Source organism: Haematobia irritans, chromosome 2 (genome assembly GCF_050003625.1).
Source record: "Haematobia irritans isolate KBUSLIRL chromosome 2, ASM5000362v1, whole genome shotgun sequence".
NCBI lineage: Eukaryota > Metazoa > Arthropoda > Insecta > Diptera > Muscidae > Haematobia > Haematobia irritans.
In genome coordinates, this window is record NC_134398.1 from 205,909,588 (window position 1) to 205,922,510 (window position 12,923).

The 12,923-nt window shown below is 33.6% G+C and overlaps 1 protein-coding gene across 1 annotated transcript; it reads right to left on the reverse strand.

The window, feature by feature from the left end:
• Positions 1-2,033: 2,033 nt before the first annotated feature.
• On the reverse strand, positions 2,034-8,589 carry LOC142227001 (uncharacterized). Its single transcript, XM_075297302.1, has 3 exons — positions 8,459-8,589; positions 2,555-2,666; positions 2,034-2,364 (listed from the first exon to the last, which is right to left on the reverse strand). Exons 1-3 carry the CDS (start codon positions 8,582-8,584, stop codon positions 2,099-2,101), a joined length of 504 nt encoding a protein of 167 aa, XP_075153417.1. The 5' UTR covers positions 8,585-8,589; the 3' UTR covers positions 2,034-2,098.
• Between the last annotated feature and the right edge of the window lie 4,334 nt (positions 8,590-12,923).

Genomic DNA, 12,923 nt, shown 5'->3' on the forward strand with positions numbered 1-12,923 from the left:
AAATGTAGACTAATTTTTTTGTGCTATGTGGGCAAAAAGGCATTTCAATGCATAGTAGTCATTTATACGATATGGGTGATTGAAGACTACTCTGGACACACTGCATATCTTTATGTGTATGTCGGATAAATTCAAGTGTGAATGTGCGTGACGTGACTTCACTGCTTGCATTACACATTGCAACACGTAACATGGCAGCCATGACTGTGTTTTGAATCCCTCTTGGAATTACGAACTATTTTCCAAGTAACAACACCTCAGAACAGAAAAAAAAACGCCAGAGTTAAAGCAATTGGAGCTTAAAGTGATGTCGCAATTATGCCCTATTTTAGCACCTTGTCAATCATTCATTCATTGTTCTTCAAGACTATCGTGGCTTGACATGCAGACATTGTGATGGACGGACATATGGATGATGAACATACAGATAGTCAGTTAGTTGTACGTACATGTGTACGACAACAATATGTTGGATATGTTTTTCCTTGATATTTCTTCAAAGTAGCTTTGATGGATCCCTGATATGCGTCAAGATAAACAAAAAACAATATCCAGTGACTGGTGACTGCTTGAGACGTAGGAACATACCAGGTGTGTAAATGCTCCATAGTTGTGATGCATCGTGCTTAATTTCGATGTATTACAGCCATGTTTGGACTAGCCAATGAATTGGTTAATTTTAAACTGGCGATTGAAAGTCATGAGAAATGAACTTAGAGGGATACACAATAAAAATAATCTACCAAAAAAAAAAAAACAATTCCTTCGACAGATATGTTTTATTATTTTATTTTAGAAGTTTATTTCAGAATTGGCAATATTATATATTATGATCTCTCCTATTAGCGACAATTTTTTGGGATGTATCCCTTGAATTGTAAATATTCTATGGAAAAATTTGGAATTTTTTTTTTTGTATCGAAAATTTTGTTAAAATTTTATTTCTATAGAAAATTTTGTCAAAATTTTATTTCTATAGAAAATTTTGTCAAAATTTTATTTCTATAGAAAATTTTGTCATAATTTTATTTCTATAGAAAATTTTGTCAAAATTTTATTTCTATAGAAAATTTTTTTTTCTATAGAAAATATTGTCAAAATTTTATTTCTATCGAAAATTTTGTTAAAATTTTATTTCTATAGAAAATATTGGCAATTTTTTATTTCTATAGAAAATGTTGTCAAAACTTTATTTCTATAGAAAATTTTGCCAAAATTGTATTTTTATAAAAAATTTTGTCAAAATTTTATTTCTATACAAAATTTTGTCAAAATTTTAATTCTATAGAAAATTTTGTCAAAATTTTATTTCTTTGGAAAACGTTGTCAAAATTTTATTTCTATAGAAAATTTTGTCAACATTTTATTTATATACAAAATTTTGTGAAAATTTTATTTCTATAGAAAATTTTGTCATAATTTTATTTCTATAGAAAATTTTGTCAAAATTTTTTTTCTATAGAAAATTTTGTCAAAATTTTATTTCTATAGAAAATTTTGTCAAAATTTTATCAATTTTTTTCTATGGAAAATGTTGCCAAAATTTGATTTCTATAGAAAATTTTGTCAATATTTTGTTTCTAAAGAAAATTTTGTCAAAATTTTATTTTTATAGGAAATTTAAGTACCTCTTACGGCCATTTTCACGTAGCTCCGTTAGGGTATAACTGCCAGTTAACAGAAAATAAAATGGAAATATCTTCTTTCCGGTTAATTATAACTGAAAATTTTTCAGCAGATAAGCTCCTAACTAACACAAAGAATATATAGGCAAGATGATAGATATACCCATAGTTCGATTTAAAAGTTCGTTAGCTAACGGAACACTAATGGAGCTTCATGAAAATTGGGGTTAGTTGGATAGGAATAGTGTGCAACATCTATCAAACAGTAAAAATCTATCTAGAATTCTACCAACTGTGGCAACAGTAATTTGTTTCCGATCCAAAGATGCGGCTTCTTTTAAATACAGACATTTTTGGGGATCTATGTAGATTTATGGCAAAGCTCTATAAAATTAAAATTGAATACTCTTTTTTGTTTTTAAACAAATATGTATGTAACAAATATATTTTTATTATTTGTACAACAATTTCACTTAATCAAATTTTAAAATAATATTTTGTATATTTTTTGGACAATTTTCATCGTTGTTAGTGTGGCAAATAAAACCGTGAACAATATCACAAGCTTTGGTAGTACCATCCTTGGTCAAAACACAATTTGCAGGATCATCGGCCACAACGATATCAATGATATCAGATTCCTCCAATTTTATTTGTACAAGTCCATCAGTCTTGGTCGTTAATAGATTGTTAAGGTCTGGAGAGTAGTCTGATTTTAACCAGAAATCAGGAATTGGATCTGAAACACAAAATCAGGACTTTATTACTATTTTTTTTTATTTCGAGTGATGATGTTCAGTCTGAGATACTAGAGTAATATCATATGTTAATATTTGTGCAAATTTCATTCCATATTTGCAATATGTCAATAGCGTCCTTTCATTTGTTAGGTAAATGCCCTGTTCGAAATTTCATAGGTTGCTACTTACCATACATTTGTTTAAGGTACTCATTTAGTAGGTCATCTGCGTTAAACTGTTTGATAGTTAGGAGATTGAGATTTCTATGTTTACATTCCGCATAGGATTGTTGCCATGTGAACTGCAATAATATAGGGTGTGAAAAATTGGCTTTAAAAAAATGTATAAAAAGTTTTAGAAAACCTAGTGTATGGATAAAATTTAACACAATGAACATTTGCATACCCTTCACACTACAATAATCTAATCCTCCATGGGTTTCAGAAGTCAAATCTTGGGGGGTCCGAAAGCTTATACTGTCATCACCTACTAAATTTCAAACGGATTGGAAGAAAATTGCTCAAGATGTAATATCAGTAGATCGTTTTAGCTCCCAATTTTTTATAACTCGATTTTTTCATAAGAGCTAACATATGTTATTTGTGCCAAGTTTCCAGTCGATGGCTTGTTTTTTTACATTACACTAACATTCCGATGTTTTACAAACGGAATTTATCTCCATATAAAAATTTTGTCAATTTGGAGACTATCAGTTATGAAATGAGGTTATATGATCATATTAATCAATACAATGCTTAATATCCGATGGTGCACACAAAAAAATTTTTTTCTGAATCAATCACGAAATTAATTGATCAATTAATTTTTTAATTGAATTGTCTTCAATCACATAAGTTATAGTATCAAATAAAAAATTAATTGAAGGTCAATTAAAACAAGTATATATGGCCGCAAGTTCGGCCAGGCCGAATCTTATGTACCCACCACCATGGATTGCGTAGAAACTTCTACGAAAGACTGTCATCCACAATCCAATTACTTGGGTTGTGGTATCTTAAAACTTCTTAACATCGTTTTCTAAATTGTGATTTAGTCCATACATGGTATATATTAGACAAAAAAGTTATGTATAGTTAAGTCTACAAATAATTACGAATCGATATGGACTTTTTGTACGTAGAGAGCCAGAATTGAAATATGGGGGTCGCTTATATGGGGGCTATATACAATTATGAACTTGATATGGACCAATTTTTGTGTGATTGGGGATCGATTTATCTGAGGGCCATATATAACTATAGACCGATATGGACCTAGTTAGGCATGGTTATTAACGACCATATACTAGCACAATGTACCAAATTTCAACTCACTCGGATGAAATTTGCTCCTCCAAGAGGTTCCAAAACCAAATCTCGGGATCGGTTTATATGGGGCTATGTACGATTATGGACTGATATGGACCACTTTTGGCATGGTTGTTAAATATCATATACTACCACCACGTACCAAATTTCAAGCAGATCGGATGAATTTTGCTTCTCCAAAAGGCACCGGAGGTCAAATCTGGGGATCGGTTTATATGGGAGCTATATATAATTATGGACTGATAGGAACCAATTCCTGCATGGTTGTTGGATACCATATACTAACATCACGTACCAAATTCCAACCGAATGGGAAGAATTTTGCTCTTCCAAGGGGCTCTGGAGGTCAAATCTGGGGATCGGTTTATATGGGGGCTATATATAATTATGAACCGATGTGGACCAATTTTTGCATGGTTGTTAGAGACCATATACTAACATCACGTACCAAATTTCAGCCGGATCGGACGAAATTTGCTTCTCTTAGAGGCCTCGCAAGCCAAATCGGGGGATCGGTTTATATGGGGGCTATATATAATTATGGACCGATGTGGACCAATTTTTGCATGGTTGTTAGAGACCATATACTAACACCATGTACCAAATTTCAGCCGGATCGGATGAAATTTGCTTCTCTTAGAGGCCTCGCAAGCCAAATCGGGGGATCGGTTTATATGGGGGCTATATATAATTATGGACCGATATGAACCAATTTTTGCATGGTTTTTAGAGATCATATACTAACACCATGTATCAAATTTCAGCCGGATCGGATGAAATTTGCTTCTCTTAGGGGCCTCGCAAGCCAAATCGGTGGATCGGTTTATATGGGGGCTATATATAATTATGGACCGATGTGGACCAATTTTTGCATGGTTGTTAGAGACCATATACTAACACCATGTACCAAATTTCAGCCGGATCGGATGAAATTTGCTTCTCTTAGAGGCCTCGCAAGCCAAATTTTGGGGTCCGTTTATATGGGGGCTATACGTAAAAGTGGACCGATAAGGCCCATTTGCAATACCATCCGACCTACATCAATAACAACTACTTGTGCCAAGTTTCAAGTCGATAGCTTGTTTCGTTGGGAAGTTAGCGTGATTTCAACAGACGGACGGACGGAAGGACATGCTCAGATCGACTCAGAATTTCGCCACGACCCAGAATATATATACTTTATGGGGTCTTAGAGCAATATTTCGATGTGTTACAAACGGAATGACAAAGTTAATATACCCCCCATCCTATGGTGGTGGGTATAAAAATAATTGGTTCAATTAAAATATTGATTGATACTATTAATTTTTGTGATTGATTTTTGTTTCAATTAAAAAAATTGTTGAATCAATTAAATTTTCAATCGAATATTTTTAAAAACTCAATTAAAATTTTAATTGGAAAGATTTTCGTGAAATTTGTGGTGAAACAAATACTTAGCCAGAAGAGTGGCGGGCTACTCAACTCTACTTGATATATTTGGCACAGCGATGCTACAGCTTGTTTAACCCCTCTGAGAATCCGTCAAGAAAAAATCTTGCAAAAAAATGACCATTTCAATCGACCGATATTTGTATCAACATTACGCAACCCAAATGTTAGGAGGAGCAATTTACAAAATATTAATGACAAATTTCTTTAAAATAATGCAATTTTAATTAAAATAAAATTTATAATCTTTACTTCAAAAAATTTTTTTCATTGAATTTAGGATACAAATTTTGCGTCCCTCCGTTAACGTAGCATGTCTTTGTATCTAAGGCAAATTTTTTTTAAAGTAAAGAAATACATTTTTGCTTTAAAGAAATCGTCCTTACATTAACTGAAATTTTGAATATTTAGATTTAAGATAAATAAGTATATAAACAAGCCGTAAGTTCGGCCAGACCGAATCTTATGTACCTCCACCATGGATTGCGTAGAAACTTTTACGAAAGACTGTCATCCACAATCGAATTACTTGGGTTGTGGTATCATAAAGCTTTTTAACATCGTTTTCTAAATTGTGAGTTAGTCCATACGTGGTATTATTAGACAAAAAAGTTATGTATATGTAAGTCTACAAATAATTACGACTCGATATGGACTTTTGCACGGTACGTAGAGAGCCAGAATTGAAATATGGGGGTCGCTTATATGGGGGCTATATACAATTATGAACTTGATATGGACCAATTTTTTGTGATTGGGGATCGAGGGCTATATATAACTATAGACCGTTATGGACTTAGTTAGGCGTGGACGTTAACGGCCATATACTAGCACAATGTACCAAATTTCAACTGACTCGGATGAAATTTGCTCCTCCAAGTGGCTCCAAAACCAAATATCGGGATCGGTTTATATGGGGCCTATATATGATTATCGACTGATATCGACCACTTTTGGCATGGTTTTTAAATATCATATACTACCAAAAGGCACCGGAGGTCAAATCTGGGGATCGGTTTATATGGGGGCTATATATAATTATGGACAAATATGAACCAATTCCTGCATAGTTGTTGGATACCATATACTAACATCACGTACCAAATTTCAACCGAATCAAATGAATTTTGCTCTTCCAAGGGGCTCCGGAGGAAAAATCTGGAGATCGGTTTATATGGGGGCTATATATAATTATGGACCGCACTCAAAAAAAGTGAACTCTCTATTTCACTAAAGCCAATTTAACTTTATGTTAGTTCATGGAATTATTATGTTTGGAGAAAGTTTCATTTACTCTAATAATTTTTTGTGTACGTTAGTTAAATGAACTAAAACCGAGCAAAAAAATATACTCAAATAAAGCATAAAGATGAAATAAATTCGTGTCTTCCACAAAATAGTTCAGAATTTCTTTCAATTTGTAAATTTTACCAAAAATGCGTCCATCATGAACTTCGTATGTCACTAAAGACATTCTTGCAATTTTGAACTCCAAGTTTTTCCATCAAACTACAAAATTTTCTTTAACAAGTGAAAAAACTTAGTTATGTCTAATAAATTTTCTTGAATTTGTCGAAAAATATTTACTTATTTTTATGACCTCGGCGTGATGCCAACGTTTGTAATACTGTTTAGTTAAAATTTTCTACAAATATTAAAAATTTTCAAAAATTAACCGAAAGTTTTCTTCCTGGTGGGTTCACTGTTTTTTCAGTGCGATTTCGACCTATTTGTGCATGGGTGTTTGAGGCCATATATTAACACCACGTACCAAATTTCAAATGAATCAGATGAATATTGGTTTTCCAAGAGGCTCCGGAAGTCAAATCTGGTGATCGGTTTGTATGGGGGCTATATATAATTATGGACCGATGTGGACCAATTTTTGCATGGTCATTAGAGACCATATACTAACACCATGTACCAAATTTCAGCCGGATCGGATGAAAATTGCTTCTCTAGAGGCTCCGCAAGGCAAATCGGGGGATCGGTTTATATGGGGGCTATATATAATTATGGACCGATGTGGACTAATTTTTGCACGGTTGTTAGAGACCATATACTAACACCATGTACCAAATTTCAGCCGGATCTGATGAAATATGCTTCTCGTAGAGGCTCCGCAAGCCAAATTTTGGGGTCCGTTTATATGGGGCCTATACGTAAAAGTGGACCGATATGGCCCATTTGCATTACCATCTGACCTACATCAATAACAACTACTTGTGCCAAGTTTCAAATCGATAGTTTGTTACGTTCGGAAGATAGCGTGATTTCAACAGACGGACGGATGGACGAGCGGACGGACATGCTCAGATCGACTCAGAATTTCACCACGACCCAGAATATATATACTTTATGGGGTCTTAGAGCAATATTTCGATGTGTTACAAACGGAATGACAAAGTTAATATACCCCCATCCTATGGTGGATGGTATAAAAATTTATCATTGCGGAACATGCACACAGAAAAAAGGGGATCTAATGCCAACTGAACTTTATTTTAGTTCATGAAGATTAAATTTTGCACAATATGAGTAAATGTTCCTTATTTGAATAATTTTTTGCTAACTTTAATGGCGTGAACTAAAAATAAGAAAAAAAGTTGTATACAAATATAGTGCACTATTTTACTACAAAATAAAATAGTTCATATTTTCCTAAAATGGCAGAAGTTTGCTTAAATTGAGTTCATAAGTCTCTCAAATGAGTAAATTTTACTAAAATTGTACCTGTCTTGAACTTCGTACAGCGCTAAAGACATTTTAACAATTTTTAAATACAATTTTTTCTTTCAACATACAACATCTTAAACAACAGAAAAAATTAATTATTTTTAAAAAAATTTCTTCAGTTTGACAAAAAGTATTATAACATGTTGCAATTAATTAACATGTTGCAATTAGAAAACTATTTTAGTTAAAATTTTCTAAAATAAACCTACATTTTCTTCCACGGTGGGTTCACTTTGTTTTTGGGTGTGTGAAAAGTTTGACGCAATCATGGTATTGTCTCAGATTTGGTTCTGATTTTGGCAAGCATTTTATATTTGGAGAGAAAACAACATTTGTTTGAGTTGATCATATCCCTTCATCGTTTGCAACACACGATGGCCTCCAGTGTGTACCGATCGAGTATACCGTTTCTGCGCGCCTTAAAAACAAAACCACGACTTCAGGATGGTGTAGCCATTTATGTGAATGTCTTTGCTTTCACACTGACAACATTTTGCACTTTTTTATCATTATGCGGTGGTTTAAATACTCATCAGACCATTCTCTCAAAAATAAAAAGGTTGTTGATCTCAAAAATGAACTTTCAGAGAAATCTTACCTTGTGATCTGATTCTATGTAGTAAGTTGTATTATCGGTTTTAAACCATTTCGTCAAAGGTGCTCCAAGAGTTAAATTCGGTAGCACTACCGTCAACACAAGTACAACTATCCCAGTAGCTCTCATGACGATTTCTATGTAACTAAAACTAAATCGGAATTTTTGCCAATATGATGGAATGGAGCACATATACACATCCAATTATACGTTGCTTTATCAGTATTAGTGGTTTGTTTTTGTTTTTTTTTTTAATTTTTCTTATCTAAAGTTTTCATACGATGCCTTAGGCCTACACATAAAACAAAAATTTGACCAATATTTTTATACCCTCCACCATAGGATGGGGGTATATTAACTTTGTCATTCCGTTTGTAACACATCGAAATATTCCTCTACGACCCCATAAAGTATATATATTCTGGGTCGTGGTGAGCATGTCCGTCTGTTAAAATCACGCTAACTTCCGAACGAAACAAGCTATCGACTTGAAACATGGCACAAGTAGTTGTTATTGATGTAGGTCGGATGGTATTGCAAATGGGCCATATTTTACGTATATCCCCCATATAAACGGACCCACAAATTTGGCTTGCAGACCCTCTAAGAGAAGCAAATTTAATCCGAAATTTGGTATATGGTGTTAATATATGGTCTCTAACAACCATGCAAAAATTGGTCCACATCGGTCCATAATTATTATAGTCCCCATATAAACCGTTCCCCAGATTTGGCTTGCGGAGCCTCTAAGAGAAGAAAATTTCATCCGATCCGGCTGAAATTTGGTACATGGTGTTAGTATATGGTCTCCACCAACCATGCAAAAATTGGTCCACATCGGTCAATAATTATATAGCCCCCATATAAACCGATCCCCCGATTTGCCTTGCGGACCCTCTAAGAGAAGCAAATTTCATCCGATCCGGCTGAAATTTGGTACATGGTGTTAGTATATTGTCTCTAATAATCATGCAAAAATTGGTCTACATCGGTCCATAATTATATATAGCCCCCATATAAACCGATCCCTAGATTTGACCTCCGGAGCCCCTTGGAAGAGCAAAATTCATCCGATTCGGTTTAAATTTGGTACGTGATGTTAGTATATGGTATCCAACAACCATGCAAGAATTGGTTCATATCGGTCCATAATTATATATAACCCCCATATAAACCGATCCCCAGATTTGACCTCCGGTGCCTTTTGGAGAAGCAAAATTCATCCGATCTGGTTGAAATTTAGTACGTGGTGGTAGTATATGATATTTAACAACCATGCCAAAAGTGGTCCATATCAGTCCATAATCATATATAGCCCCCATATAAACCGATCCCGAGATTTGGGTTTGGAGCCTCTTGGTACGTTTAGAAGAAGTTTCCATGGTGGAGGGCACATAAGCTTCGACCTGGCCGAACTTACGGCCGTATATACTTGTTTCATTTAAAATTTTAATTAAACACTGAATTAAATAATTTCTTGAATAAATCGCAAAAAAAATGTTTATGTATACACTGATTTCATGTCTTTAAAATACGAATGCAAATTTTGCTTAGCATAGATGACGAATTGCTCTAATATAAAGTTTGTTTCCTTGTTCAAAATGAAATTGTCTTTAAATTTGTTGTCTTTTTGCATCTTGACTACAAAGCAAAAAATCGTTCAAATATAGGACATGTTTTTCAACACTTTGTTTTAAAGATGTTATTTACTTGAAACATATCATAATTTCTACTGGAAGTCGAGTCTTAATTTGGAAAATAAAGTTGTCGTTAACTCGTTTTTAAAGAACCATGATAGCATATGAAGAAAAAAACTGAAAAACAAAAAAAAAAATTGCTTCCTAGAAGCAATTTAAAAGAGAATTGTGTCTTAAAAGTATCCCAGCAAAAAAAGCTGTGAAAATTTTCTTTTTGGATCCGGACGTGGTGCAAAATTAACGCAGAAGCGATGAATTTAACATGGGCTTGTCATAGGACGGATGTCCACCATTTCAACAGCCGTTGCACTGAATTTGCATCACTTCTTAAGGTGTGAAGCGAATCCAATGTTTTGGATGTGAATTAAGAAATGTTGTGATATTTTGACGAAAAAATAATTCGTTTTGTTTGTTATTGTTGGTTTATTCTTCAATCATTATTGTTGTTTTTTGATTTCAGCTTAAAACCATGCATTGACTAAACTTTCTTTCTCGGTAGATTTAAACCAAGATAACACCCTAAGAAAGTTTTTATTTTAAAACGAAGAATTTTGAATCTTTGGATCCAAATAAACATTTTTCCTTTAGTTCTTGAGTTTCTCAATTCTCTCATTTCTACACCGAAAGAATTCTCTTCGTTAATTTTACGAAGAATTCTTCATTAACTATTCTTCCTGAATTCTTCATTAAAATAACGACATTTTCATTCATTTTCGTAAATTTTACGAAGAACATTTTACGAATATACGAAACTTCTACGAAACATTCTACATTAACTTTTCTTCGTAAAAAGTTCGTACTTTTAACGAAACTTTCTTCATATTTCATGAATTTTGTGAAGAAGTTTTTACGAATATTTTACGAAACATTCTGCGTTAAAATTTCTTCATAAAAAGAACGAAACATTTTCTTTGAAATAACGAAGAAGTTTCATTGAAGTTGTAAAATTTCCGTTCGCGGCATTAAATTGTCTTTTATAATGTGCTTGAGTGTATTCCTCTATTCTATTTTTTATGCAAGTCTATGATACTTCTCATTTGGATGATAGCGCGCTATGAATAAAAGTGAAGCAATAAAACTAAAAATTATTCAAAAACTTAAGATGTAAAGTAGTGATGTCATTTTTCACACTTGCAACTACAACCAAATGCACTTTCGACTATAATTTTTTTCTTCTAAAAGTTCGAACATTTTTCAGAAAAAAGTACGAAAGTTTTTCATAAAAAGTACGAACATTTTTCATAAAAACTACGAAAATCTTTCATAAAAAGTACGAAACATTTTCATAAAAAGAACGAAATTGTTTCATAAAAAGTACGAAGATTTTTCATAAAAAGTACGAAGATTCTTCATAAAAAGTACCAATTTTTTTCTTACAAACTACGAAAATTTTGGAAGAACTTTTCTTCGTAAAAAGTACGAAATATTTCGTACTTTTAATGAAAAGTTTCTTTGGTTGTAAAACAATGACAAATTTCGTACTTTTAACGAAATTTTTCGTTCTTTTTACGAAGAAAATTCTTTCGGTGTAGTATCATTGATCATTACACTAGATATTATCCTCCATTTATTTATTTAAAGGGTGATACGTTCAAAATTTGGTCAATATAAACTTGACGTATTTCTTTCAATTTTGAATTTAAAAAACCTGAACACCCCTCATTTTGAAGGTGTGTGTGTGTAGAATGTTGCTGCTATTTTGATTTTGGAGTTCACTCTTCAGTTGTCAAAATGCCGTCAAACCAAGAAGAGCAGCGTATAAAAATTTTGCTCGCGCATCGCGAAAATCCGAGCTACTCGCACGCAAAGCTGGCAAAATCGCCAAAAGTTGCCAAATCAACCGTTACAAATGTAATTAAAGTGTTTGGGGAACGTTTGTCGACAGCCAGGAAGTCTGGATCGGGGGGAAATCGAAAACCGGAAGCCGCTGAGACGACAAAGAGAGTTGCCGGTAGTTTCAAGCGAAACCCTAACCTCTCTCTCCAAGATGCCGCAAATAAGCTGGGTGTATCGTCTACAACCGTGCATTGAGCCGGACTATCTACTTACAAGAAGGTAGTGACTCCAAATCGCGATGATAAACAAAATACGACGGCCAAAGCGCGATCCCGGAGGCTGTACACGACGATGCTGACGAAGTTTGACTGCGTGATAATGGACGACGAAACCTATGTCAAAGCCGACTACACGCAAAAAAATAATTCTTTCCTCCCAAACGAAATTTTAGACAAACAAAGTTCGTTTCTCATTGCTTTTCGCTGTAAGAAAGTGTATTTGGAAGAAAAGTATATACTTTTTGTTATAAACGTTTATTATTTTCCAGGATGTAAAAACAATTTCATAAAGACAAACTAAAAAAAAAAAACATTGTTTTCTTGCTAATTGCATTTTCCCTCACATCTTTCTCACATCCACGAGGTTTTTTATTTCTTAACACCTTTTCCTGTAATACCAACAATGTAGAAGAAATTATACGATTTTATAAATTTTAAAATTTTTTTACCTTTCGCCTGGACGGAGTATCGAACCGCGGACCATGCACTTTGTAAGCCAACACACTAACCACTGAGCTATGTACCTGTTATGGTCATCAATAGATAAATATCCATATAAGTTATATTTATATAGCATAGCTTGCGGCGTCCACGAACCGAATAAACAAAGTTTATTTAACAGAAATAAACATTTAGTTTGGCACCGTGGAGCAGTGATTGCTACGTCCAACTTGCATGCCAAGGGCCGTGGGTTCGATCCCTGCTTCGACCAAAGTT

Bases quoted from the DNA above. Each gene is read 5' to 3' on its own strand.
- LOC142227001 (XM_075297302.1), bottom strand. From the start codon at position 8,584: ATGAGAGCTACTGGGATAGTTGTACTTGTGTTGACGGTAGTGCTACCG. The intron at 2,667-8,458 runs GTAAGATTTCTC...ATATTATTGCAG, and splicing joins ACATAGAATCAGATCACAAG to TTCACATGGCAACAATCCTA. The intron at 2,365-2,554 runs GTAAGTAGCAAC...TTTGTGTTTCAG, and splicing joins GTACCTTAAACAAATGTATG to ATCCAATTCCTGATTTCTGG.